General features: G+C 38.0%; 7 protein-coding genes and 1 pseudogene across 8 annotated transcripts; 4 read left to right on the forward strand and 4 right to left on the reverse strand.

The window, feature by feature from the left end:
* The first annotated feature begins 437 nt into the window (after window positions 1–437).
* On the forward strand, window positions 438–1,899 carry LOC104717352 (prohibitin-1, mitochondrial). The gene is made up of 5 exons (XM_010434906.3): window positions 438–611; window positions 865–981; window positions 1,154–1,324; window positions 1,408–1,620; window positions 1,705–1,899. The coding sequence occupies exons 1-5, from the start codon at window positions 438–440 to the stop codon at window positions 1,897–1,899; spliced, it is 870 nt and encodes a 289-aa protein (XP_010433208.2).
* Window positions 1,900–2,297: 398 nt separating this feature from the next.
* On the reverse strand, window positions 2,298–4,500 carry LOC104717353 (NAC domain-containing protein 73). The gene is made up of 3 exons (XM_010434907.3): window positions 3,954–4,500; window positions 3,655–3,844; window positions 2,298–3,164 (listed from the first exon to the last, which is right to left on the reverse strand). The coding sequence occupies exons 1-3, from the start codon at window positions 4,101–4,103 to the stop codon at window positions 2,584–2,586; spliced, it is 921 nt and encodes a 306-aa protein (XP_010433209.1). The 5' UTR covers window positions 4,104–4,500; the 3' UTR covers window positions 2,298–2,583.
* Window positions 4,501–6,178: 1,678 nt separating this feature from the next.
* LOC104722041 (receptor-like protein kinase 5) lies at window positions 6,179–10,251 on the reverse strand. The gene is made up of 2 exons (XM_087469621.1): window positions 6,989–10,251; window positions 6,179–6,904 (listed from the first exon to the last, which is right to left on the reverse strand). Exons 1-2 carry the CDS (start codon window positions 9,579–9,581, stop codon window positions 6,507–6,509), a joined length of 2,991 nt encoding a protein of 996 aa, XP_087325747.1. The 5' UTR covers window positions 9,582–10,251; the 3' UTR covers window positions 6,179–6,506.
* Window positions 10,252–11,770: 1,519 nt separating this feature from the next.
* On the forward strand, window positions 11,771–12,636 carry LOC104717355 (protein DMP7). 2 transcript variants are annotated; one of them, XM_010434911.2, is made up of 3 exons: window positions 11,840–11,917; window positions 12,018–12,130; window positions 12,219–12,591. In XM_010434911.2, the coding sequence occupies exons 1-3, from the start codon at window positions 11,840–11,842 to the stop codon at window positions 12,523–12,525; spliced, it is 498 nt and encodes a 165-aa protein (XP_010433213.2). In that variant the 3' UTR covers window positions 12,526–12,591. The 2 variants fall into 2 exon arrangements, with proteins under 2 accessions (XP_010433212.2, XP_010433213.2); XM_010434910.2 differs by having other exon boundaries at window positions 11,771–12,130; window positions 12,214–12,636.
* LOC104717357 (uncharacterized) lies at window positions 12,603–15,100 on the reverse strand. Its single transcript, XM_010434912.3, has 3 exons — window positions 14,318–15,100; window positions 13,435–13,862; window positions 12,603–13,184 (listed from the first exon to the last, which is right to left on the reverse strand). Exons 1-3 carry the CDS (start codon window positions 14,480–14,482, stop codon window positions 12,749–12,751), a joined length of 1,029 nt encoding a protein of 342 aa, XP_010433214.2. The 5' UTR covers window positions 14,483–15,100; the 3' UTR covers window positions 12,603–12,748.
* Window positions 15,101–15,274: 174 nt separating this feature from the next.
* On the forward strand, window positions 15,275–20,901 carry LOC104717358 (26S proteasome non-ATPase regulatory subunit 2 homolog B). The gene is made up of 23 exons (XM_087469622.1): window positions 15,275–15,611; window positions 15,914–16,014; window positions 16,180–16,300; window positions 16,390–16,449; window positions 16,623–16,733; window positions 16,902–16,967; window positions 17,135–17,256; window positions 17,377–17,491; window positions 17,591–17,665; window positions 17,758–17,916; window positions 18,012–18,119; window positions 18,198–18,299; window positions 18,392–18,532; window positions 18,616–18,720; window positions 18,804–19,025; window positions 19,108–19,221; window positions 19,303–19,518; window positions 19,601–19,660; window positions 19,752–19,865; window positions 19,961–20,046; window positions 20,136–20,244; window positions 20,328–20,506; window positions 20,618–20,901. The coding sequence occupies exons 1-23, from the start codon at window positions 15,495–15,497 to the stop codon at window positions 20,688–20,690; spliced, it is 2,676 nt and encodes an 891-aa protein (XP_087325748.1). The 5' UTR covers window positions 15,275–15,494; the 3' UTR covers window positions 20,691–20,901.
* Window positions 20,902–21,240: 339 nt separating this feature from the next.
* Window positions 21,241–21,795, reverse strand: LOC104717359 (PAMP-induced secreted peptide 1 pseudogene; annotated as a pseudogene).
* A 1,314-nt stretch (window positions 21,796–23,109) lies between these two features.
* Window positions 23,110–26,451, forward strand: LOC104717360 (uncharacterized). Its single transcript, XM_010434915.3, has 16 exons — window positions 23,110–23,308; window positions 23,390–23,479; window positions 23,568–23,679; window positions 23,919–23,946; window positions 24,064–24,162; window positions 24,252–24,321; window positions 24,420–24,454; window positions 24,535–24,609; window positions 24,700–24,795; window positions 24,898–24,961; window positions 25,065–25,118; window positions 25,222–25,307; window positions 25,389–25,514; window positions 25,632–25,737; window positions 25,880–25,968; window positions 26,075–26,451. The coding sequence occupies exons 1-16, from the start codon at window positions 23,243–23,245 to the stop codon at window positions 26,235–26,237; spliced, it is 1,359 nt and encodes a 452-aa protein (XP_010433217.1). The 5' UTR covers window positions 23,110–23,242; the 3' UTR covers window positions 26,238–26,451.
* The last annotated feature ends 43 nt before the right edge of the window (window positions 26,452–26,494 follow it).

Below are 26,494 nucleotides of genomic sequence, written 5' to 3' on the forward strand. Positions count from 1 at the left end.
CAGTAGCAAAGTTTTCCAGGTAAGCTCCTCGCCATTTCGCTTGTATATTTTGTTTTAATGGTTGTGTAACAATCGATTCATGTTAAAATTTTAATGAACAAGTGAATTTTGGAGGTGGGTGAGAGAGAGTTTTTTTTATTCGAAGTTCTTAATCACTTGTTGTTTATGATTATGCCAAAGATGCGAGTATCACTGTTTGGTTAGAACTTAGAAGTATTTTTGAGCATGTGGGTTCGTTAAATTTGCTATCTTTTATGTTTTCGTGTGCTTAATCTGACTTGATTTTGTTATTTGGATGATAGAGAGTTTAAAGTTGCATAAGTGAGTAGATCTGAGTCAGAATTTTTCAGTGCATGTTTGTTTATTCTGTTTCTCCACACCTGGATATTGATTTTGATTTGTTAATAAATATTGGGGGGATTGTCACAGAAAGAAGGATGAATCTCAACGTCAAAGTTCCGAAGCTGCCAGGTGGTGGTGCCATTTCTGCGTTGCTTAAGGTTGGGATTATCGGTGGGCTTGGTCTCTATGGTGCCACACACAGTCTCTACAATGTTGATGGAGGACATCGTGCCATCATGTTCAATCGTTTAGTCGGTATTAAAGATAAGGTTTGTCACTTTTTCTTCAAATTGGGTCTTTTAGCTTTGTAGCGAATGTATTTTCCTGATGAGTTCTTTTGCGGTTTGTGACATTTGGATGAAATTTTCTAGGTTGATCTGTGGTCTATTAATCCCCAGGGCTGATTTGTTGTCCATGTTTGGTTATCATTCATGAAATCTTGTTGTTCTGTTGTTCCCATTGAGCATAATAACAGTCTTCTTAATTCACAAGAATGTAGTTAGTAACCTTTTCATTACACAGGTTTACCCTGAAGGTACACACCTTATGGTGCCTTGGTTCGAAAGGCCGGTCATCTATGACGTTCGCGCTCGACCCTACCTTGTTGAGAGTACATCCGGAAGCCGCGATCTTCAGATGGTACTCTGCTTCAACAGTTCAACTCCTCCCATTTTCAGTCAGTTTTGTTTTGTAGGATTTAGAGAATGTGAAGTCCTTTTCAACCATTATATGATTTGCATATATGCCACTGTGGTGTAATGTCGACACACAACTTCGTAAGCCTTAAGTTTGTGGGTTTTGAAACTTTCAGGTGAAAATTGGGCTTAGGGTTCTCACGCGTCCCATGGCAGACCAGCTACCTACAATCTACAGGAGCCTTGGTGAGAACTACAGCGAGAGAGTTCTGCCTTCTATAATCCACGAGACTTTGAAAGCTGTGGTTGCTCAGTACAATGCAAGCCAGCTTATTACTCAGAGAGAGGTATACAAGTGATTGTAAATATGTGATCCTCTTTTACTCTTTCTTAGTGAAGTTATCAAAGATATTTTTCGTGTTACTCTTAGGCGGTCAGTAGGGAGATCAGGAAGATTCTGACTGCACGAGCAGCAAACTTCAACGTCGCGCTTGATGATGTGTCCATCACGACTTTGACATTCGGGAAGGAGTTCACGGCTGCCATTGAAGCAAAGCAGGTGGCAGCTCAAGAGGCCGAGCGGGCAAAGTTCATCGTCGAGAAGGCTGAACAAGACAAGAGAAGTGCAGTTATCCGTGCCCAGGTAAAGATAATTTCTCTACATTTCCACTTATCTAAAATCTGAGACCGAAATTGTTGTATGACAAACTCGTCATGGCTTGTGTAGGGAGAAGCCAAGAGTGCTCAGCTCATTGGTCAAGCAATTGCAAACAACCAGGCTTTCATAACGCTCAGGAAGATCGAGGCTGCAAGAGAGATTGCGCAGACCATAGCTAACTCGGCGAACAAAGTGTACTTGAGCTCAGACGATCTGTTGCTTAACCTACAAGGGATGAATTTGGATGTGGATGCAAAGAAGTAGAGAGGCTTAAGTAAAATCCTATGTGGTTCATGTCGTCTTTTCAATTCCTCAGATCCTTTCGAACAAAAGCCTGATATGTATTACTAAACACTTTTTTAAGGTTGTTCTTGTGATCTATATCTCAAGGTGAATGAAAATTGGTCTTCCAAAGAAAAAGAAAAAAAAAACTGTTTGCTGATTGAGTTAATTGTAATAAACTTATCGTTTGGGGAGTAAAAATTCTATGAGATTTGCATTTGGAGTTAAATGGCAATATTGTGCGAACGAAGAAAAATGGTATATTATCGAAGCCTTTAATTTTTCTATAAAAATGATCTTGCAGATGTTAAGCTAATTGAGCAATTAGACCACGTCCAAAGTATGTTGGCGCTAATTAGTACACCCCACATGCATATCTCTGCCGACAAGATATCAAAATGAATTAATGTACCAAAAGACAAGGGAGATCTTTGTACATTTTTTTTTTCGTTATCGTCCAAGGAATTTAAATTGTACAAAGCAATAAAAAGGGTGAGAAAAATGTTTTATGACAAAAGAAAAGACAAGTTACGTATATAAGTTTGCACAGTAAATTTAAGTTATTTTCAATGTATGTATGTTGTAGTAGTATGAAAGTATAATGCTTAGATTATATACCCTTTCTCTTATTTTACGACCGTCGATATAAAATTGATTTTTCTTTTTTTAAGGGATAAAAGGTTGAGAGTCATGAACCAAATGGTTCTGTACCCCGGTCTGATTAAACGAGATAAGAGCCGGAATATTGTGATAATACTCACCGGCTCCGGCGGTTCCTCCTCCACCGCCGTTGCTCTTGACGTTACCATTGTTATGATGAAGATGGTAATGAAGGTGGCGGCCACCACCTCCACCGATACCGTGGAGGTAAGGTCGGTCTTTAGCGGTGGCTGCTGCAGCTACTGAGCCACCACATTGGCGTGGTTGAGTCTGGTAAAAGACTTTGGAGACAACGAGCTCGCCTTCTTTCTCTTCCTCGTTGATACCAAGATGATATTGATGCATTACCCAATTAGTCTTCTCGGGCTTTTTTTGTTTGCCGTAGTTTGTGTAGAGCACTAGGATTTTCTTGTAGCCTCTCACTCTTCCTCCGGCGAGAACTGGCCGTGTTTTGCCGGTTTTGTGCCACCGTGTCTCGCCACCGACTTCGGAATCAGTGTGGACTTTACGTCGTTTTCTTGTTCCCGTCGTGTATGCTTTCGACGGTCGGTGGAAGAAATGACGGACCGTCCCGTCCTTGTTCACTCCTATATATATATATATATATATATATATAGCATTCATCAAACTTAATTAAATTTAATAATTGGATTAGCTACATTTTCTTCTATTTGACCATTTTATGAAATATGATTTCAACATAAAAAAAAAAAAAATATATATATATATATATATATATAAATGATTTCAACATTTTTGAAATTTTTACTAACCATTACTAGCTAGTGGAAATATAATAACAAATTTTGATCATCAACCGTAATTACAATGTTAATGATTTTATGTTTCATAACATTCAAATGGATGACACTAAATTTATAGATATTATAACATTTAAGTGTATATGCTACATATACATAAAAAAAAGATATGTAATCAATTTTTAAAAAGTATCATAAAAGTTATATGTTCTTTTTCCATGTCAGATAATTTATTTAGATTATATGAAAATGAAAAATATAATTATATGCTCATTTAAATAACAAATTAATTGATGATTGAACAACATAGAATCACCTGGCAATTTCTCAGGATGGGTATAACAGATGCCGTTTTCACCATCGATGGTACGGATAAACTCATCTATGAGAGGATGAAGCTTTCTTGCGTCGTCTTTTACCTTTCCTTCAAGATGCTCCAGTACCTCTTGATCCGTCGGATCAAATTTCACTCCAGCGGGTAGTCCCGGCAAGTCATGGATCCCCGCCTACATAAATCGGGGTTTTAAGTACTCATGAATCATGATCAACTAATATAAATGATCGAACAGTTTCTAAATGTAGAAACTTGATGTAGCTATTGAGAGAAACAAGAACCTGTTCATGAAACTTGAAGTTATGGCCACAAGAAGGACAAGTTTTGTGGCTTGACACCGGTAATGAGGCTCTCGGAGACTCAGCCGACGTCGGGGAGGGAATGATTCTTTCAACGGTCTGAACATCGCTACGGTCATTGCACCAAGTCATGTTGTTTTATGTCTCCAAGGTTCCTCTTGTGCATATCTCTCTTCTCCTCTTCTTTCACTGCTCACAACTACGTCAGAATAAACAAAGGCATGAGAGAGGGAGAGAGGAAGAGAGGAGGGAAAAAGAGTTAAAGATAAAGCATATATGTTGTTTCCTAAGAAGAACTCTTTGAGGTTATCTTGAGAAGGAGGAAGGAATTGAATTCTTGTTCATCAATTTTTAAGTTGAGTTAATTCTCCTTTATTGCACTTGATTTTAACTTTGTACTATCCATGAGAGAGAGAGATGAGGTATTTTTTTTTTTTTTTGATCAAATAAAAAAAAATATATATATATATATATATATTATTTAAGCCTCATTTTATATTGTGTACAAATGTACCATACACTACATATAGTAAGAAATAATTATATAAAGACTTAGATTTGTTTAATAAGTATGTAGAAACATACATGCTAAGTAACAATGAGAGAAAGAGGTACACCTACTACTCAACTTGAAAGTGAAGTGTTAATATATAAATGTAAAACTTTTAAACCTTTACATTTACGTATATGTAACACTGATAAGCTATTGGAAGTTTTCTTCTTCTTGTTTTTGTTACAAGTATGCATATAGAAATTACAGACTTTGTAACTTCTAGAGTTAGCATTATATTATATAGACTTAAGTTTCTTTCTAAAACTGCAATGTGATAATCTTAATAATCAATGAATGGATGATCAGAATAAGAAAAGAAAGAAAAAGAGATTGCTTGGGTTTTAAGTTTTGTTTGGCTTCTACATCGCATGTATGGTGTGGGAGAGAGAAATAGACAAAGACGACTGATCAAACAAAAAAAATAATATGAAAAATAAAATATTGTGAGAGAATATATATGTGAGGTTCCTTGTTTTTTTTTTTTTGACAATGACATTGTTCTACCTTTGGTCGTATTTTGTGTGTGCGCCAATCTTTATAAATATATTCAATATATTAATTTGGTAATTTACTGATATTTAGGATCCAAAAGTGAGTATGAGATGGCGTGGGTTTGAGGCAAGGTGTTGACATGTTGTTGCTGGTCTGTGAGGGTGCTCAGACGTGATATGGTAGAACAAAAGTACAAAACATAAGAAAGAGAAGTTAAGGTCCAATGTCACCCTAGAGTGTATGTAAAGATATTATTACATAACCTTATACTTATAATTTACACATCTGTGTATACATATTTTCTTGTCTCAACGTCTCCATCAGTATATACAGTTTACTGAAATCATATACTTATATATATATATATATATATACGTTTACAAAAACATTAAACTATTGTCTATTGATATTATCATATTAGTTTCTGATGGGCAGTGTACGCATCTAATATAGTGTTAAGTCGTGAAGAAGTAAGTATACTTTTATTGTAGTAGTTGGTTTCATATTTCCCTTTTAAATATTATTGGATGTTTCAACTTTTGTGAAAAAATATTCTAGGATAAAGTTGGAAGCGATATATCCGCATACTTTTTTATTTAATTTTGAAAATCTTATTTGTCAAAAATAATTATCACGATAACAATCTCAAAAATTGCAAGAAAATTATATTCCTTGAAATACAAATTTTTAGTGCCATAGCACTTTCAGTTGCGAAAAAATTGTACGTAATATAATATATCGAGAATGAATATATAAAAATAAGAAGCTATTTTAATATTGATAAAAAAGAAAAAAAAAAGTTTAAAAGCGAGTCATTATTCTATTTCTTCACGTAGACTTATCATGCATAACAAGGAACCTCAACCTTTATTTATTTTTTTTCTCTTTGTCGTCTGTTTTTGTTTTTGTTTTTTTGATCTCCCATTGTAAACACATGTTATACTACCTATTCTAACCATCAAACTAAACAAAAACTACGTAAAAATGTTACGCTTCTATGTCCGTTGGGAATTTTTTTGTGGTTAGCTTGTTGTTTTCATGGATGGATAGAAAGCGCAGCAAGGTGACAATCAAGAAAACCAATCACATTACTGACATGTGTTTGTCTATGCTTGGATATTTAGTATTTATCATTTGTAATGGCATTATCAGTTACTTTAGCTTTATAAAAATAGTTTGTAATTAAAGAAATTTATAATGGCATATCCTTTTACAAATTAATGCGGTTACGGGCCCGAATATGACTTAATGAAAGGTTGACTATTGGGTGGACAAACCAACATACTGTAGTTTCCAAACATTTCGTTAATTTGGATAATTAATATCCAATCTTAGTAATAATAAATCAACTATAGTAGCTTTATTAGTAAGCATTATCAAGAGCTATCACCTAATTAGAAAGCTCTACTTTTCTGTTTCTTGATATCTTACAATTCGCCTAGCATACCGTTATCCCCGGCCCAACGCAAACTCGGCCCATGTTGGAATGCTCAAACGCTGTTCAAGTCTTCTGTGTAGTATGGCGAGAGTTTCCCACTGCTCTTAGAGCGTTTAGACGCGTTTGGACTACTACAAGAAACAGCACCAGATACCTCTTGGAGCATGATCACAACTTTCCTCATGGAAGGTCGGTTTAGAGGGAGAGGACTTGTACAAAGAAGAGCAATGTGAATGACTTTGCTAATCTCTTCTTTGAACTTGATATCGAGTTTAGGATCGATCACGGGTTCTAAACCGCAATGGTCAAGTGTAGTGCACACCCATTTCCCCAAATCTTTGTCTCCAAGTAATGGATCTGTTGGTTGTTTCCCTGTAACCAGTTCCAAAAGCACCACACCGAAGCTGTAGATATCGCTCTTTTCATTCACCCGAAGTGTGTATACATACTCTGCGAAATTTAGAACTCCGAATATAAGTTCGACTGTTAAAAGAATGTATCATTCAGTTCAGATGGTATTGTTTTGGTGAATACCTGGTGCAATGTACCCGCATGAACCAGCGATCCCAGACATAGCGTCTGGCGTTTTGGAACCACTCAACTGACCAATTTTGGCAATCCCAAAATCAGCGACTTTGGCCCTGTATTTTCCATCTAGCAATATATTACTCGACTTCACGTCGCGGTGCACGATCGGAGGAACACAATCATGGTGCAAGTATGATAATCCCTCAGCAGCGTCCACAGCGATTCTTAACCGCTCTGACCAACCCAACAATACCCTGCCTTTGCGGTCACTATGCAACACATCAGCTAAGCTCCCATTAGGCATATACTCGTACACCAACAACTTACAATCACCAGAGCTGCAACAACACCACAAACGCACAATACTCTTATGCCTAATCGTTCCCAACGTTTCAACCTCCACAGCAAAAACATCTCTATTCAAAGAACAACTATATTCATCTCCTCCTTTAGTAGCAGCTTTGTTAAGTTTCTTCACAGCTACAACTTCTCCACCACTAAGCTCCACTTTATAAACTTTGCCAGAGGATCCAAACCCAATTACATTCCGTTCGTTAAGACAATCAACGATCTCGTGCTCGCTGAAACGAAGCTTGTGAAAGGATCTCCATTTAGACACTGCGAGTCTAGAACTCTTCAAAGCTCTGAGCTTTTGACACTTCGCAACGAACATAACGATCCCAACAACAAGAACCAAACCCGCAAGTGTGAAAATCAATAGGAGAATCCAAACGTAGCCAATGTTTCTAGACCGTGTGATCTTCCTACAAAGACCGTCAACGTCAACGCACAAACCAGGGTTTCCAATGAAGTCATGCGCGTAGATTTTATTCCCGTACAGAGGAGGAATGTTACCGGTGAGACGATTATACGACAGATTGAGAACGTTTAGCTTCAGATTCTGCAGTTCCACCGGAATCTCACCGGAAAATTGATTACTTGAGAGATCAAGATAGTTAAGAACCGGCAAGATTCCGACTTCTTTAGGGATCTCACCGGAGAGATGATTATTAGCCAAATTAAGCTCATTTAGATTCTTCGAACCACGAATCCCTCTAGGAATCTCGCCGGAGAGTTGATTCTTACTGAGATCAAGCCTACTCAGTTGCTTCAATTTCACCAAGCTACTTGGAATCACACCGCTGAAACCATTCTCCGCTCCGGAGATTTCAATCAGTCCCTTTAGCGAACCGACTTCGTCAGGGATTGAACCTAAAAATCGGTTCTTTGAGATTCGCAGATTCGATAGATTCTTCGCGCCGGAGATCGTCTTCGGAATACTTCCGGTGAATGAGTTCTCAGAGAGTTCGAGTAGTGACAAACGAGGCAATCCCCAGAACTCGTCAGGTACGTGACCAGAGAGCTTGTTGTTACTTAATCGAACCCGAGTCAAGCTCTTGCATTTTCCTAAACTTTGCGAGATTTCTCCGGTGAACGAATTGTCTATAAGAATAAGATACTCAAGCTTCCCTCCGCCGCAGAGATTCGCCGGTAACTCGCCGGAGAATTGATTGTATGAAACGTCTATGTACTGTAACGGCGAGTCAGCGCCGAGTTGAGTCGGTAACGTTCCGGTGAGTCTATTGTTGAAGAGCTTGAGTTCGTACAAGGTTTTGGAGCGAGTTATGCTCTCCGGTAAGGGACCTTCGAGCATGTTCTCGAAGAGGTTGAGTGACTCGAGGTTTAACAGATTCAAGCCGTCAGGTATCTTCCCTCTCAGCATGTTCGTCGACGCGTCGAATCTTTTTAGCGACGTCATGTTACCCATAGCTTCCGGTAACTCGCCTGAGAATGAGTTGTTGAATAGTTCGATCTGCTCGACGGTGTTTAGCTCTGTGATCCAACTTGGGATTGATCCGGTGAGTTTATTGAATGTCAAATCCAAGTTAACCAAACGAGTCAATTTTGATAGATCTGGAGGCACCGGACCGATGAGGTTGCAGCCGGCGAGCCAGAGGATTTGGAGCTCTTTGAGGTTTCCGAGTTGACTCGGGATGAGACTCGGAGAAAACAGATTGTAAGCGAGTTTGAGTTCTTTGAGAGTCGAGACGTTACCGAGTGTGGGAGGGATTGTACCGGAGAGGAGATTACCGGCGAGGTTTAAAGACTCTAGCTTTTGAAACTCTCCGAAGGTCTCCGGAATCGTGTCTGATAAGTTGTTACCGGAGATATCGAGTAACTTGAGGTTCGGGAGATTGAAAGGGAGTGACATTGGGATGGATCCGACCAAGAGATTCTCCGACAAATCGAGATGTTCGAGATTACGACACGCCGTGAAGTCATCGCCGGAGAGAGAACCGTTGATGGAGTTGTCGTAGAGAGAGAGGAAGGTTAGGGAAGGAAGACGACAGATGATGGATGGGAAAGGACCGACGAGCAAGAAGCTAGAGAGATTGACGGAGACGACGGATGACAAGGCGTCGCACTTGACGCCGTTCCATTTACACGGCGTGACGTCGTTGTTGGACCAAGAAGAAAGGGACTGGGCCGGGTCGGATAAGCCCAGTTTGGCTTGCCGGAGAATGGTGGCATCTTGGTTTAGAGATAGACTTAGATACGTAGAGGAGAGACATAGAAGCAGAATAAGACAATAAAACATTTTTCTTTAACCAAAAAATGTTATTGTTCTTTCATGTTTTTGGATTTGTGAATAAAAACGATATTATGGGATTGGTAATTATAAGGATTTGTAGAAGCAAAGAGAGAAATGAACACTGTGACAAGACGACATGTGTGAGATATAATTTACAGTAAATAAGTGTTATTGTTCACTTGAAAAGAAAGAAACAATGGTCACTCTCCAAGTCAACTGAAATGCTAAGATGGTCAAAATGATGGAGAAACATGGGCCATGTGATGCTGGATCTAACTTGACTTTTCGAGTTAGCAACTTTGCATAGACTCTTCTGGATTGAATCAATGTTATGAGTGCACAGCTCGATCTATGTATGTGTGAAGTGACGAGGATCTACTGTGTTTTTTTTTTTTTTTTCTGTTGAACGTTTATTATAATATCCTATGATTTTACTGTATATAGATCTATAAAATTTGTTAAACTGAAAACCTAAAAACCTATGATCCCAACCCTAGATTGAAAATGGACAATCTTTTGTTTCTATAGTGATGCTTCTACATGTACGTTTGTTAAGCCGCGTGCGTGTGTGTGTATGTAGACAAGGTCAAATTTGGTTGGTCGGGAGAACATGATCCAACAGTAGATTTTGTTAGATTACTTTCATTTCATTTCAAATAGGAAAAGCAACAATCACACTTTTGATTTGTTTTGGAAAACTACGAGATTTAAGGGGGAGAAAGAGAGAAAATGATGGATCTTGTCTTTAATCTGTGATCGAATATCACGAGTTTTGGCGATGGTACAACGCACTATACAATAATGATGACACCTTAATCCAATAATGTTTTGAAGAGTCTTGGTCTTCCAACGATAATTACCACCACTCTTCCTAGTTTGAATTCCCTTTACGTCTCCTCAACTCAAGTAGTTTGCCTTCTTTAATTGCTTTAGACCTTTGGCCATATATATTCACACAACGTTATTCTCTTAAGTTCTGTTATTTTTTTTAAGCTTAATTGTTAACTAATTTTACCGCATACCCAAAAAAACCACGTAAAAAAGTTATAGTACGTGATATATTAATATCGATTTAAAAACCCATGTTTCATATCATCATATGTTTTGGGTGTATAATATGTGAGCAGTGAGATAGAGTTTAACATCCCGACCGCCATCTCTCAGTGGGTTCTATGTCCAATCCCAGTACATGGGTCCACTTTTCTTAATGGGCCTCACGACCTCTCACTAGGCCCGTGAGCCTATCAATATTCGACGGCCGGTTTGCTACGTCTGGGAGGCTTTAAAGACTTGTTACCATCTCTACAAATCACCACATGATTTTTCTCTGTATTTTGTCCTCACTTGCACAGTTCAACAATCACTTCCCGAAAGGTAACCCATCCTAATACTACTCCAGCTCAAGCACGCTTAACTCTGGAGTTCTATCAGGACCCTTGACCGAAAAGATAAGTGCACTTTAGTGATATAGGTGACCAAATCAATTCTTTTAAACCTCTACGCAAGTCTCTCAAACTGGGGTGTCAAATAGAGGATAATAAAGTATTCGGTTTTGAATAGTTATAAGCATATACATAAAAGTGAGTGAGTTGCACAGGTCCATTTCACAACCGATAACCTCATTTGGCCGAAGAATAAATTCGTGCATAGACCAATTTAATACAATTTCTTTATGGACCATCCGTTATAGACAGATTATAATTAAGCCACGTCTTTGAAAAACACGAAGCTAGATTATTTCGTATTTTTGGGCTTTTCCATTTTAGGACCACTGAATTATTTTTCTATTTCAAGAAGGGCAACGTGATAACCATTGTATTCTATGTTATTTTCATGTAGTTTGATAGACTTTTTGGATCGTGTAAATTATATGAAATCACCTGTAAATTTTTATCACATCAACATCATAAAAGTATATATGTCTTCATAGTTTTATACTAAGGAAACGGTTAGTTAAATCCTTTCTGTTACGAAAACCCATATATTTTCTTGTTTCGTTACTTAAATAATGACTTGGTTTTTACGTTTTTTTTATTGCTAATCCTGACCTGCAACAGAAACATAAAAATGGAAGAACAGAATATCAACCTTGAAACCTGAACAAACAACTCAAACGGAAGCAGCCACACACAAAAAAAGAAAGAAATAAGAAATCGAAACCCATAAAATCTTGTGCAATTCTTTCAAATTAGAATAACCATATCATAGAGACAAAACGAAACAGAGATTATATCTAATCATTCGAATTTGAAGAACCAAAAAAAATGGAGGAGACAAAGCAGTCGTTGATAGCATCCTTGCCGGCAGCACCAAGAAAACCGAAGTCGAAAGCACAGAAAGTTGTGAGGAAAACATTCAAAGGAACTGCTCAATTGTCAAATCTACTTCCTACCGGTTCGGTCATGAGTTTTCAAATAATGTGTCCGGTCCTAACCCATCAAGGTCAGTGTCCCACCATCACCAGTCGCTGGCTCACCTGCTTCCTCGTCTTCGTATGCGCCATCTCTTGCTTCATCTTCTCCTTTACCGACTCCATCAGAGACCCAAACGGCAAGGTAATATACATATTTGTTGTCATCACATTTACATACCATGCATCCATAACATTCATATGACATATCAGAACTCAATGTTGTAGGTTAGGTACGGACTGGCGACATGGACAGGGCTATATGTGGTGGATGGATCGATTACTCTAACGGAGGACGAGAAGGAAAAATACAAGCTCAAGATTCTTGATTTTGTGCATGCAATCATGTCAATGCTAGTCTTCTTCGCAATCTCCATGTTTGATCAGAACGTAACCGGTTGTTTATTCCCTGTTCCTTCCGCGGAAACCAGGGAGATCCTTACCAGTTTACCTTTTGTCATTGGTGTAATTTGTGGTGGCTTCTTCCTCGCGTTCCCCACACGCCGTCATGGCATCGGATCTCCCCTCACCAAAGAGTAAATTTCATAGTCAGACAAAAAAGACGGAAAGTTTTTGCGATCTTCAATTTTTGTTTCTATATGACATGTAACAGAATCTTTAAAGAACTATTCTTTTTTAAAGAAAGACTTGTTTAACAACACAAAATTAATCCAAGAGGGAGAGAATTCCCTATAAATCGTATATAACCAAATTATCCCAATCTCCACAAATCATAAGACAGAAAGCTTTAATCATCAGTTCATCACCCAAGAAGCTTCTTAAACCCAGCTTTCTGTTCTGCAGTCAATCTAGCTGGAAACTTGATACTGAACTTGATCCTCAAGTTCCCTTTCTTTGTCTGATCTTTCTGAAGTGGCATTCCCTCTTTAGGAACCACCTCTTCATACTCTGGATGGATCACGTTGGTAACCGGGATAGCAAGCGTACGACCATCAAGGGTTGTGATGTTTGCGGTGTAGCCTGTTAAGGCATCAGCTAGTGATATCTTCTGTGTGACAATCAGATCATTGCCCTCACGAGTAAACACCGGATGGGGTTTCTCGTCGATGATGAATACTAGATCTGCTGGAATCACACCCGGATGCTCGTTGCCTTTCTCTGGGAATGTGATCTTTGTGCCTTTCTTCCACCCTGGTTTCACTCCAATGGTTAGAATCTCTTCCACTTGCATTGCCTTCCTGCATTTCGTAGAAGAAAGACAGAATTAGATACCGTAAATACAATAACTAGGGCCACCTCAAATCACACAGCTAATAAAGCAGGGGAAGTTTATATTCAGCATTGATCAGTTCCTTTTAAATCTATTTTGGAATGCTATGCATAATGTTACAGAAACTAAAAGCTTGATTATTTTGTTTCATATATGTTCATACTTTGGAGGTTACTTTGCAAGTGTGATAGGATTGGTATCTGAGTATGATCACTTACCCGCTAACATCTACAATCTCCCTGGAGATCTTCATCTTCTTGGTGGTTCCTTTGTAGAGATCTTCAAGGCTACAAGGTAATTTGTTCTCGATAGGAGCGACTTTCCTAGCTGCAGCGTGATGATGGTGATGGTGATGATGAAGATGCCCAGCTCCTCCTCCATCACCAAACATATCATCACCAAACATGCGGCTAGAGAACCTCTGCCCTCCACTGCCACCGCCTCCACCACCAAACGGGGTCGAGAACCCGAAAAACTCAGCAAATATATCATCGGCACTTCTGGGGTTGAATCTGAAAGATGAAGGTCCATCTCCTGTTGAGAAGTAGGAAGCTCCACCAGCAGCATTGGGAGGTGGCACGTTCCCTTTTAACCCTTCCTCACCGTACTGATCGTACACAGCTCTCTTTTGAGGATCGCTAAGAACCTAAAAACAACTCAAATCCAAGACCAACATTAGCCACATTGAAAACAATCTTAGTGAGATTGAGTAATAAGATCAGCATAAGAATCACAAATTACAAACTTTTGGGATCCTAATGGCTAAACTCGATTCGTTCCATAAGGCAGTGACCGACCTCACATAGTCTAGTTAGCCCAAATATAAAAGCAAGCATCTTTTTTACATTCAAAACAATGATTCGTAAACACGAAATCTGAAAACCCACAAGGCAACACAACATCAAACCCGTGATCTTCTACTAATTGAATCTCAAAAAAAAAAAAAAAATAGACACAAGTTGGTGACCGCCGACAGATTTAAAGGGAGGAGCAAAAAACTCTGTAAACTAGGAATAAAAATCAAAACTTTGGGGAAGCAAATCATAGTTTTAATAGAGAAGCAGTGATGGTTGGAATCAAAAGAAGGAAAAAAAAACATACATCGTAGGCTTCAGAGATCTGCTTGAACTTAGCCTCAGCGTCTTTTTTGTTGTTAGGGTTCTTGTCGGGATGCCATTTCATAGCGAGTTTTCGATAAGCTTTCTTAAGGTCATCGTCGCTGGCGCTTCTATCAACCTGTAGAACCTTGTAATAATCAACTCCCATCTCACCTTCACCTTCACCTTCACCCTCTTCTTCTTCTCTCTTTCGCTTCTTCACTTTTCCTGAATCCGATTAATCAAAGGTATTTGATTGATTTCTTCTTCTTCTTCTTCTTCGTCTCTCTAGTCTTTTGGGGTTTCGATGGCTCTTAGACCCTTAGTAGAAGAAAATCTCGTGGAAGGTTCGAGAAAACACGATCTTGTCTCTCCGTTGACAAGGAGGTGACGGTGTTTGTTTAATCACAGCTTTGCCCTCTTTTGGCTCTTCTTGGGTCCTCCATTCTTTTTTTTTCCTTTTTTTCTTTCTTTAATTATCGGTGAAGTTTTAAAGATTCTCCATTTAATTAAAAAGGAAAAAAAATCGAGAAAATACAATTAAATGTTATTTCCTTTTTCATTATCTGATGGTATAATAAGTATTGAATTGAGTTGGACAAATAATTTATCTAAAAATAGCCGGGTAGGCTAAGACATGTAACGTATTTTAATAAATGGTTGTTGTTATTCTGTTGTTCGAATTTTTAAATCCGATCCATTTTGTTGCTATTGTTTCGTTCGAATTTAAAATTTGATCAAATAAATAAAATGGATGTTGTTGGAATATTTTTTTCTTTTTGTGTGTGTGTAATCAGCTTTAAAAATTGTTTATATAGAGGTTTTAACCCGAAAAAAAAGGAAAAAGAGAGAGAAGTTATATAGCAGAAAAATAAGGCCCAATGAAAAGCTCGATGATATATGGGCTGAGCGGCTGAGCCCATAATGGAATTCTTGATCGAGGGGTAATCTTCTCCGGTGTAAGTGTTACAGTCACTTTTTATTATTTGGTAATTGTCTTTTCTACAGAAGAACCTTTTTTTTGCTTTGAAAGGCATATAATTCTTCTTCTTCTTCTTCTTTAATCTCTCAAACGTTTAATTTTCCGACTTAGGGTTTCAGCGAGAGATCATTACTAGGTTCGGATTTCGGTTATCATTGTTTGGATTCGTCGCGTTTGATCGGGTGCTAGTCTGACTATAATGGCTCCAGTTCCGGATCCGAACAGCGTTGGCGGTGGTGCCAAGCGGGATGAAGCTACGACGAAGGTTCCTTCTAAGGATCCTAAGAAGAAGGATGATAAAAAGGAAGATGATCTGGTGAGTTCTCTTTTGGAATCGTGCTTTAACTTGAAACAGTTTTACTTGGGATTTTTTTTAGTATCGGAAGAATTTTTTTGACGATTAAGCTGTAGATTTTTCCCAGATTTAGTGTTTAGCTGTTCACCGCTTCGGCAGATTGAATGTCACATTGCTATTTGGAAACCAGGATTACGAAGTTCTGGGGAGATAAAAATTCTTGTTGGGGTTTACTCTCATGGCCTTTTGTACTATGGGTATGGGGCTATAGATAGTTTGATTGCTAGCTGACTCAGTTTTTTTTTTTTTGTATGTTATTGCAGTCTGAGGAGGACTTGCAACTAAAGCAGAACCTGGAGCTCTATGTTGAGAGAGTTCAGGACCCCAATCCTGAGTTGCAGAAGGCTGCTCTTGAAAGCATGAGGTAATTATTAATTATATCTATTAACATTGGCTTGAAATATTCTGAACATCTTCGTTGGATTTTGTTTTATGGATCTTCTTTTACTGCTTTTAACTACCGTGTTCATGTTTATTTTTCCTTCTTATTTCGCACTCTAATCTTGATTCGGTCTCTTTTGGTTTGTAGGAAGGAAATTCGTGACTCAACAAGCTCCATGACATCAGTTCCAAAACCCCTCAAGTTTCTCCGTCCTCATTATGCAACTCTCAAGGCATTTCATGCTACAATGGCGGAGTCTGATCTCAAAGTACAATTTCAAACATTTTAAGTCGTTTCTCGTCTTCTTGCTCCTTCTATTGAGTATGGATTATAAGATCGTATTCGCTGTTTTTGCAGAAAATGTTGGCTGATATACTTTCTGTCCTGGCATTGACCATGTCTGCTGAAGGTGAAAGGGTACGCTTTCTTGCTATTGTTGTAGGAGTTTCTTACCTATTGCTATTAGCTTCACTCTCCTTTTTGTTTTCCTCTTATAATATGCCTTACCAGATTTATATTTCGTGGTTCTTGGTAGAATTTGACAAAGTTATTTGTTGCTAATCTTTGGTTATACGATACTCTTCTTTCAGGAAAGCTTAAACTATAGGTTGACTGGATCAGAGGGTGACATTGGATCATGGGGTCATGAGTATGTCAGAAATTTGGCCGGGGAGATTGCAGAAGAGTATACGATGCGTCAGGTTAGAAAACAATTTGGTCTTTGGCAATGTTCTTTCACTCGTGGAGTCATGGATAATCTTTGGTTTTCTTTACCGGCCTGTTGATGAATTTTATGACTGTGGGATTTCAATTTTGTTTAGAATCGTTACTGAAATATGGTTATATGCTCATTCTTTCTGTTGTGTCAGGGTGAAGAGTCCTCTATTGAAGACTTAATGGATCTTGTGCAGCAAATTGTTTCATTTCACATGAAGGTGAGATCCTTGTCAATGTTGTCATATTTATTTTTCTTGGTCCAATGGCCCCTTGTAATAAGAAGGGGTTTCCATTGTTTATCTAAATAATAAATGTTCCATTGATAGGCTTGAAACTTGCAATTGTTTTTTCCCATCTTTGAAGGATTCCATTTTGTTCTTTGCAGCATAATGCCGAAACTGAAGCTGTTGACCTTTTAATGGATGTTGAGGATCTTGATCTCTTACTTGAGCATGTTGACAGCACAAATTTCAGGAGGACATGCAACTATCTCACGAGTGCAGCAAAGTAAATCCAATATGTTGATCTTATTCATTTGACAGGCGATTCACCCTCATTTATGGTTTTAGATCACCCATACTGTTATTTACATGAACAGTCCCTTTGATGTTGTATGTTTTTGTTCAGGTATCTTCCGGGACCAGATGACATGTTGGTTCTGGATATCGCTTACATGATCTACATGAAGTTTGCAGAATATCCAAACGCTCTGCAAATTGCATTATTTCTGGATAACATGCAGGTTTGGGTTCTAATCTTTAGATAAAACTTAATATACTCTTCCTGAAACATGGGGGCAGCTAGGAAAACCTCTCCTCTAACTTATGTATCTTTCTGGCAGTATGTGAAGCAAGTATTTACCTCATGTACCGATCTGCTAAAAAAGAAACAGTTCTGCTACATGATTGCACGTCATGTAAGTTCTTAATAATTTAAATCAGCATAAAGGTGTATACCCGATGATTTATTTTCTTGTATTTATTTTTCTGTTGTTATTTCTTCATGCAGGGTATCACCTTTGAGCTTGACGCGGAGATGGTTGCAAATAACGATGACAAAGAAGCCCTACAAGATATTGTTAACAACACTAAGTTGAGTGAAGGATATCTGACACTTGCTAGGGATATTGAGGTCATGGAGGCCAAGACGCCAGAAGACATCTACAAGGTATATCAGTTTAATTGAATATTATGCCTGTTACTGGTTTATTTGGTTACATGATATGGTGCATCTTACCTTACCTGTTCACAAAAATTTGGCAGGCTCACTTGCTTGATGGCAGAGCTAGCGCTGGTCCAAGTGTTGATTCAGCTAGACAAAATCTGTCTGCGACTTTTGTGAATGCATTTGTAAATGCTGGTTTCGGTCAGGTATGATTACAGAATCTTATGTTGTGCAAAATAAGAAGAAATTTGGAAGCTGCCTTTTGATATATTTCCTTATTGCAGGACAAATTAATGACAGTACCATCAGACTCAACGACTGGATCGGCTGGAAGCTGGCTCTTCAAAAATAAAGATCATGGCAAGATCAGTGCAGCTGCTAGTCTGGTATGCCTCTTCGTACTTGATAAATTGACTAAGCTATGTTCATATATTCGAAGTAAAAATTGTATCACGACCTTGTTGTTTCACAATTATAGGGTATGATTCATTTGTGGAATGTGGACGACGGACTAGCTCAACTCGACAAATATTACCATGTTAATGATAATCCCGTCATTGCTGGAGCTCTGCTGGGAGTTGGGATTGTTAATTGTGGCATTAAGAATGATTGTGAACCTGTGAGTTGATTTCATTTGTTATTCTATGGGAATGTGTGTTCATTACTTTTTGCCATGCATTCTCACTCAGCTCTCTTTCTCAGGCATTGGCCCTTCTTGCAGATTATATTGACAAAGAGGATTCATCTGTCCGAATTGGTGCTATTATGGGTCTTGGGATTGCATATGCGGGTTCCCAAAATGATCAGGTGAATACGTTTTATTTTCTTACCTACAGTTCTAAGTTGAATGTTCTGTTGACAAGACAACAATATGCTCGCTGTTTGAATAGATAAGAAGCAGTTTGTCTCCAATACTAAATGATGCAAAAGCACCTCTCGATGTGATTGCGTTTGCTGCACTTAGTTTGGGGATGGTTTACGTTGGTTCGTGTAATGAAGAGGTTGCGCAATCTATTATATTTGCTTTGATGGATCGGAGCGAGGCAGAACTGGGTGAAGCCCTCACTCGTTTCTTGCCTCTTGGACTTGGAATTTTGTACCTTGGCAAACAGGTAGGCACTGATTATTTTCTTGTTCGTGTACCTGATCATTATTTCCCGCTTATTAGTGTTAACTAGTTACAATATCGAGCAGGAAAGCGTGGAGGCTACTGCAGAAGTTTCAAAGACATTCAATGAGCAAATCAGAAAGTATTGTGATATGACACTTCTTTCATGTGCATATGCTGGAACTGGGAATGTCCTTAAGGTATCTGATCAAGTGTGCTAGTGGTTGAATTAGATTACTCACTTATTTCTAGTTTAGTCGCTGACTCTTCAAATTATTTAGGTACAAGACCTTCTGGCTCAGTGTGGAGAGCATCTGGAGAAAGGTGATATCCACCAGGGTCCTGCTGTGATTGGATTAGCAATGGTTGCTATGTCTGAAGAATTGGGTCTTGATATGGAGATACGTTCTTTGGAGCGTGTGCTTCAGTATGGAGAACAGAATATTCGGCAAGCAGTGCCTCTGGCTCTTGGTCTCCTATGTATATCAAACCCAAAGGTGAATGTTATTTTTGTAAAACTAATTTTACTTTTCTACTTAAGAATACTGCTGTTACTCTCTTAACTTCTTTATATTCCAGGTGACTGTTATTGACACTCTGAGCCGGCTAAGCCATGACACAGATCCAGATGTTGCCATGGTGAGTTATCTTTTTGCCACATAGTTGAGTTAGTACTTATTTCATTGACTTGCTATGCAGCGGTAGATTGATGTTTCATCTGGTCCTACAGGCAGCAATTATCTCCCTTGGTTTGATAGGCGCTGGAACCAACAATGCAAGGATCGCTGGCATGCTCAGAAATCTCTCCAGCTATTATTACAAGGATGCCAGCCTTCTCTTCTGTGTAATGTGTTATCATTATTTTATTATATTTTCATGCAAGGAACGTAGTTTCAACATATTCTAGGTTTGTTCTCATTGTGTTAAGTCATAATGCAGGTGCGTATTGCTCAGGGGTTTGTGCATATGGGAAAGGGTCTATTAACTCTCAGTCCCTTTCACTCTGAACGGCTGTTGCTTTCGCCGTAAGTCGTAACGTTAGATTTTGTGAATATTTGGCTATCAAAGTTCCACCCTGTGAATCCTAAACAAGGGTGTTGTGTTTTGTACCCAGAACCGCTCTTGCTGGTATAGTGACATTGTTGCATGCCTGCCTTGACATGCAATCCATCATACTGGGGAAATACCACTATGTGCTCTACTTCATTGTTTTGGCGATGCAGGTGAGTGCAATGTTCTATCCATGATTTTTTGTAATGGACTAAGCAATGTTTATCTACTAACACAATGCGGTTTGAGTGTGTAGCCAAGGATGATGCTTACGGTGGACGAGAACCTGAAGCCTATCTCAGTGCCAGTGCGGGTAGGACAAGCAGTTGATGTGGTTGGACAGGCGGGTCGACCGAAGACAATCACGGGGTTCCAAATACACTCGACACCAGTTCTCCTTGCTGCTGGGGAGAGAGCCGAACTCGCAACCGAGAAGTATGTTGTTCCTCGAAACCCCTCCTTGTGTTACATTTATCATACTCGAAACAAAAACTCTGTTTTACATTTCCGAATCTCAATTTTTTTTTTTTTTTGGCGTGTTTACAGGTACATTCCGTTGTCGCCCATATTAGAAGGTTTCATCATATTGAAAGAAAATCCAGACTACAGAGCAGAGTGAATCCAAAGTTGGAAGTGCGACCGAGCATATGAAGATAGAGAGAGCCTTAGAATACTTAAACTGTGGTTTTATGTGCACAATTAGTCATTTTCTTAGTTTATTCGAGTCTGTTCCCAAGAAATGGGTTCACAATCTCTCTATTTCGAAAAGAAAAATCACTTCATGTAGTAACTTTTTGTGCACTTTCAAATCTAAATTTTTTAACCCGGTCCTTTTAATCAGTTACTTTTACTTCGTATACCCTAAAACTGGGGAAGAAAAGTAAGCTTGGCATAGTGAGTGCGGGATCTTTGGTTTGATCCCCGGAAACTTCAACTTCATGCTTTGTGCGCACTCCAACTTCAGTTTATGGGCGTGCAAAGGCTCCTCTCCTTGTCTTGAGGATTTGGCAAAAGCTTACTAATAAAAAATGTAGAAAGGTGACCCAGCCGGCTACATATTATACAAACAAGGCGTGCACGGCTACATATTATACATACAAGGCTCCTCTCCTTGTCTTGAGGATTTTCCTTCTGTCTTTTACATAATTTCGTTCCCAACAACCACATCGTTAAACCAGATGAATAAAAAATCTTATTAAAACTAGTAGCAACCAGCAAAAGTAAAAAACATGTACATGTATATTGAGGGTTTTAGTTTCTGTCACTACATATATAAATTTTGCCTAAAGAACTAAACAAAAAACAAATAAAGAAACAAATGAATGGAATACAGCTTAACTTCTGGTATATCGAGATTCATTAATCTCCTCCAACTAGAACCAAAAAAAAAAAGAAAAGTAATTTAATGGCCTCGGCCTCTTGGACTCGGACCAGATGCCAGACGTTGAAACCACAAATCCACCGTGGACTTCATCTGCTCCACCGTCATCCTCGCACTTCCGTTGTCAGATTTGTCTGTTAGAACTCTCCCCGCCGCAGCTGGAACCACCACGTGTTCTACCACAAACAACGCCACCATCAACACCACGATCAAAACAGTAGACCAACTAACTCTTCTCATTTTATCGTACTTTTCTCTTCTTAAGTTGTACCGACAAAGTATTACAAAAAGTTCCTGTTCTTTTTTTTTATGGTTTGGTTATTGAAAGAAGATAGGAGATATGGTTATGTGGTAATCAAATAAATGAGAGGGAGTACGTGTATATATATATACTTTATTCACGAAGAAGCGGTCATGACTCGAGAGTTCGTCACTTAGGTCGGATTCCCCCGGCGTTAGCTCAAGAGTATCGCGTGTTGACCAAGTATTATGACTTGAACGGGTCGCTCTGATGACACTTAGTGCGAAATTTACATATATACCCATTTTGGTATCACTCTTGGCGTTTTTGTGTGTTGTTATAGTCAATGCCAATTTTTGTAAAATTAAAATAAAGTATTACCCAAAATTTGACTTTTGAGTCAAAACAACGGATTTTTTTTTTGTTTACGCGGTTATTATTATTTTTCAAAAATACTACTATTAAGTACTAATTATCAAAGCTAACAATAACAAGCAGTTTTTATCATTATACTACTAGTTAGATCTGCTAAGAATATTTTCTGTTTACTTTATGATCCATTCATTAAATGACATTGCAGTATATTAAAATTCCAAGAAGTTTGCACAATTATATCAGGAAAACAAACATACATAAACTTAAATTTTAATTTCGAAAAGTCCTGGTTGAGTTTTGATTTTGAAAACTTAACGCGTAAATCAAGATTGACTAATTAAAGTACCGCATGCATGAGGACCAATTCACAGTTTCACTTTCACCTAAATAGTTCTCTTCTCAGTTTAGGTTGGGCCATTGAAAAATAATACATGAATGTATTCTAAAAGTACGTATAATTAAGTTGTGTTAGTAAGTACTGTATTAGTTTTGATTAGATGAGATTGTTATATAAATACAAATGAATTAAAGAACCAACTACAGTACATGTGTTTGGTAGGTGGATTTATTCAGTTTAAGAATACTTGGGAAATATCATGTGGTTTATTTTGTTACATAGAAAATGCTAACTAGCTTTGTGTAGTCTAGTCAATACAAGCATATCTATTTAAAAACTGTTATTTCAGCTCACCTATATTTTTTAATGTGTGTATCTAAGACTGTTTAATTTTAAGAAACAGAAACATTGAAATTCAAAACATGCGAATTTTGACTTGTCCTAATTCAAGGGATAGTCTTTGTGCTGCTGCTAGTCTGCTACCAAACTAGTAAAAAAGTCCGATGGTTAATGATATATTCAAAGCTCATGCATTTTGTGGGTAAGCAGAAAATTCTTCTTAGTTCTGTTTACAATGTCTTCGGATCGGGTCAAAATAGTTTAAAATTCAACAGATTTTTAAAAGATTTTGGGCCATCATAATAAAATTAGAAACGGCCCATTAACACATAAATAATTGTTTAATTTAAGCCCATCACAGAACCAGCTAAGTGAGCTGTGTTGTCGTCTTCTTCAACTCCTCCCAAAACCCTTCCTCTAGGGTTTCTCTGTCTGGAAGCACATATTTCTCAGTCTCGATAGTATTCGCGCCGTGACCTTCTTGCGTAGTCGTAAGCAATGAAGATTAAGACGTTATCGAGATCAGTTGATGAATACACTCGAGAAAGAAGTCAGGATCTTCAGGTAATTTTTTGCATCTCATAGAAAAATCAGGATTCAATTTTTTTTGTCTTTTAGATTCTTATCAAATTATGTGATTCCCAGAGGGTCTTTCACAACTTTGACCCAAGTCTTCGACCTATGGAGAAGGCTGTGGAATACAAGAGAGCTCTTACTGCTGCCAAATTAGAAAAGGTCTTTGCAATTGCTTATCTCCCCTTTCAATTTTGTTCCTTTTGGGAAAATTTCTCAAATTTGTAGATGTTTTTGTTTTGTTCTGTAGATATTTGCAAGGCCTTTTGTAGGAGCAATGGATGGTCATCGTGATGGAGTTTCGTGTATGGCTAAGAACCCAAATTACCTCAAGGGAATCTTCTCAGCTTCTATGGATGGAGGTAAAGTATATTTTAACCCTCTTGTTTTCTCCAAGTTTTTAACTTTTTATGGAATCTTTGATCATGATGATTTGATCTAAATTGGTGATTACTTGGTAGCATTATAGCATAGGGATTTTGCTCAAAGTTTGGTGATTTTAAGATTGCTATCAGTTGCCAAAGCAATTTGTGTAAGCTGTCCTGTTTATGTCCTTTAATGTTACTGAAATTGATACTATATTTGTTTTTCTTCTCTGCAGATATTCGCCTTTGGGATATCTCTTCAAGGTTAAAATTCTTGAAAACTAAATCTCTTCTGAACTAATTTGATCTTCGTTTAGTTTTTTTTCTTTTCTGTATTAACTATGGTTTGTCTGAATGAACTCTGGGATTTGGAACATGCAGGCGTACAGTTTGTCAATTCCCTGGTCATCAAGGTGCTGTGCGTGGCCTTACAGTGTCAACTGATGGCAATGTATTGGTTTCATGCGGAACTGATTGCACGTAAGATATGATAAGCATTTATTGTTTTAAATGTTCCAGTCTTTGCTAAGATTTTATGCCGTCAAACTAAGATGAATGAATTTCTGCAGTGTTCGTTTGTGGAAAGTTCCTCGTCCTACACTTGAAGATTCTAGCGTTTCATCTGAAAATTTCATTGAGGTACTTCTTATAAAAACCTTTTTTTTTGGTTGTAGTAATGTATTATTATGCTTGCTCTTACTGGTATATAACTACAAGCTTATTACACTTGTTTTCAGCCAGCTGCAGAATATGTCTGGAAGAATGCTTTCTGGTAGACTTCTTACACTTCATACAGTTTCTCATGCTTCTATCGGTCCAAAAATACTTGAGCTAATTTTAATTTATTTATAGGGCTGTGGATCATCAGTTTGAAGGTGACCTTTTTGCTACGGCAGGAGCTCAACTGGAAATATGGAATCACAATAGGTACTCAGGCTCCTGCTAAAAGAAATCTTTGGTGCATGTTATAATTTAATTTAAACAGTACTTATGGTTTTACTTTTTTTTGGTAATTAGAGCTTCCCCGGTTCAGAGTTTCCAGTGGGGAACAGACTCTGTAATATCTGTTCGCTTTAATCCAGGAGAACCTGATATATTGGCTACATCTGCTAGGTAATATACTTTCTAGTTTATACGTTTATCTGTTATGTGATTGTCTGTGCTAGACCTTCCAGAGCTTTCTCTAACAGTGTTAGAGGATTTCTCATCTTCCAGCGACCGCAGCATAACCATATATGATCTCCGCATGTCTTCTGCAGCAAGGAGAATCATCATGATGGTATAGTTGAAACTTGTTCAGCCATTCTTATCATATGAAACCATTTTTACTCTTCAAACTTAAAAATCCAACTGTGGTCTGCAAATTGCTTGTCTTTTGGCAGACAAAAACAAATTCAATTGCATGGAACCCCATGGAGCCTATGAACCTGACTGCTGTAAGTGATAGTCATAAAGTGAAATTTTCTCTGATGGGTTATGCTAAATCAGCCTTTGTCTTTTACTTACGTGCTAATTGCATCACATGTTGAAACTGAATAGGCTAATGAAGATGGAAGTTGCTATAGCTTTGATGGTAGAAAGATGGACGAAGCCAAGTGCGTGCATAAAGATCATGTTTCTGCAGTGTAAGAATGAAGAATGATAAAATCGTATCAGCTGTAATATCCTAATGCACTATGATTTATCTAATTTCATCATTTGTACAGGATGGATATTGACTTTTCACCAACTGGTCGTGAATTTGTTACTGGTTCGTATGATCGATCCGTGAGAATCTTCCCATACAATGGAGGTCACAGCAGGGAAATCTACCATACGAAGAGGATGCAGAGGTACAATCTAGTGAACAAATCTGTATATACTTGAAATTCAGATGTTCTGGTGTACACAGCTTTGTTAATTTGTTTTAGTCTAAGCTTTTTCTATACTTTATTACTTTTTTCTTGTAGAGTATTCTGTGTCAAGTATAGCTGTGATGCTACATATGTATTATCGGGCAGTGACGACACCAATCTCAGGCTATGGAAGGCAAAAGCATCAGAACAATTGGGAGTTGTAAGATTCTGTGAATTTTCTTGTTACACTAGCATTAGATTGATTTATACAAAATAAAAACCGAAAAAAAAGTTACCCCAGACTAAGCCATGATAGTGCATCACTGCATATTCTCAATGCTGATTGGTGTTTTGTGTTGCAGATTCTTCCAAGGGAACAAAAGAAGCATGAGTACAATGAGGCTGTCAAGAACCGGTACAAGCATCTTCCTGAGGTCAAGCGCATTGTGAGGTACATGACAAAAAAAACTGTGGTTTTATCTCATTATTCTAACTTTGGAGATTGCCAAAATGATAACAGTATTAACATGGTAACGTTTGGATATTGTGAAATACAGACACCGGCACTTGCCAAAACCAATATACAAAGCGTTGGGGATCATCCGAACTGTAAACGATTCAAAGAGAAGAAAAGAAGACCGAAGGAGAGCTCACAGTGCTCCAGGAACAATTGTCACAAAACCTCTGCGCCAAAGAAGAATTATCAAAGAAGTGGAGTGAGTATAATCTTCTTTTTTTTGTTCCCATGAAGGATGATGATGATACGTTAGGTAATTGTTGTATTGGTATAGTGAGGGTAAGATTAGGAACCTCTCTCCATGCTATATGTTATGCCCATTTCGGGTTTTTTTTCTCTTAACTAATCATTGTGTTCATGAATTATTCCTTTTTGGGTGTTACAAAGCTCATCTTCAAAGTAATATTTTGATTTCAAGGATTGAAAGTATGAAACTAGATCTACTTAACAAACAGGATGG

Source organism: Camelina sativa, chromosome 10 (assembly GCF_030686135.1).
Source record: "Camelina sativa cultivar CO46 ecotype springtype chromosome 10, ASM3068613v1".
In the NCBI taxonomy this organism is placed as follows: domain Eukaryota; kingdom Viridiplantae; phylum Streptophyta; class Magnoliopsida; order Brassicales; family Brassicaceae; genus Camelina; species Camelina sativa.

What these genes read in the sequence shown, in the direction of transcription:
- LOC104717352 (XM_010434906.3), top strand. Translation starts at nt 438, where the DNA reads ATGAATCTCAACGTCAAAGTTCCGAAGCTGCCAGGTGGTGGTGCCATT. An exon ending in TAGTCGGTATTAAAGATAAG is followed by an intron (nt 612 to 864) that starts GTTTGTCACTTT and finishes TTCATTACACAG; the next exon opens with GTTTACCCTGAAGGTACACA. An exon ending in AGCTTATTACTCAGAGAGAG is followed by an intron (nt 1,325 to 1,407) that starts GTATACAAGTGA and finishes TGTTACTCTTAG; the next exon opens with GCGGTCAGTAGGGAGATCAG.
- LOC104717353 (XM_010434907.3), bottom strand. Translation starts at nt 4,103, where the DNA reads ATGACTTGGTGCAATGACCGTAGCGATGTTCAGACCGTTGAAAGAATC. An exon ending in ACTTCAAGTTTCATGAACAG is followed by an intron (nt 3,845 to 3,953) that starts GTTCTTGTTTCT and finishes CGATTTATGTAG; the next exon opens with GCGGGGATCCATGACTTGCC. An exon ending in CCATCCTGAGAAATTGCCAG is followed by an intron (nt 3,165 to 3,654) that starts GTGATTCTATGT and finishes ATATATATATAG; the next exon opens with GAGTGAACAAGGACGGGACG.
- LOC104722041 (XM_087469621.1), bottom strand. Translation starts at nt 9,581, where the DNA reads ATGTTTTATTGTCTTATTCTGCTTCTATGTCTCTCCTCTACGTATCTA. An exon ending in ATGCGGGTACATTGCACCAG is followed by an intron (nt 6,905 to 6,988) that starts GTATTCACCAAA and finishes TAAATTTCGCAG; the next exon opens with AGTATGTATACACACTTCGG.
- LOC104717355 (XM_010434910.2), top strand. Translation starts at nt 11,840, where the DNA reads ATGGAGGAGACAAAGCAGTCGTTGATAGCATCCTTGCCGGCAGCACCA. An exon ending in TCAGAGACCCAAACGGCAAG is followed by an intron (nt 12,131 to 12,213) that starts GTAATATACATA and finishes TCAATGTTGTAG; the next exon opens with GTTAGGTACGGACTGGCGAC.
- LOC104717357 (XM_010434912.3), bottom strand. Translation starts at nt 14,482, where the DNA reads ATGGGAGTTGATTATTACAAGGTTCTACAGGTTGATAGAAGCGCCAGC. An exon ending in AGATCTCTGAAGCCTACGAT is followed by an intron (nt 13,863 to 14,317) that starts GTATGTTTTTTT and finishes AGTTGTTTTTAG; the next exon opens with GTTCTTAGCGATCCTCAAAA. An exon ending in GAGATTGTAGATGTTAGCGG is followed by an intron (nt 13,185 to 13,434) that starts GTAAGTGATCAT and finishes TACGAAATGCAG; the next exon opens with GAAGGCAATGCAAGTGGAAG.
- LOC104717358 (XM_087469622.1), top strand. Translation starts at nt 15,495, where the DNA reads ATGGCTCCAGTTCCGGATCCGAACAGCGTTGGCGGTGGTGCCAAGCGG. An exon ending in TTGTTTCATTTCACATGAAG is followed by an intron (nt 16,968 to 17,134) that starts GTGAGATCCTTG and finishes TGTTCTTTGCAG; the next exon opens with CATAATGCCGAAACTGAAGC. An exon ending in TATGTATATCAAACCCAAAG is followed by an intron (nt 19,519 to 19,600) that starts GTGAATGTTATT and finishes TTTATATTCCAG; the next exon opens with GTGACTGTTATTGACACTCT.
- LOC104717360 (XM_010434915.3), top strand. Translation starts at nt 23,243, where the DNA reads ATGAAGATTAAGACGTTATCGAGATCAGTTGATGAATACACTCGAGAA. An exon ending in CATCTGAAAATTTCATTGAG is followed by an intron (nt 24,322 to 24,419) that starts GTACTTCTTATA and finishes ACTTGTTTTCAG; the next exon opens with CCAGCTGCAGAATATGTCTG. An exon ending in GAGGTCAAGCGCATTGTGAG is followed by an intron (nt 25,969 to 26,074) that starts GTACATGACAAA and finishes TGTGAAATACAG; the next exon opens with ACACCGGCACTTGCCAAAAC.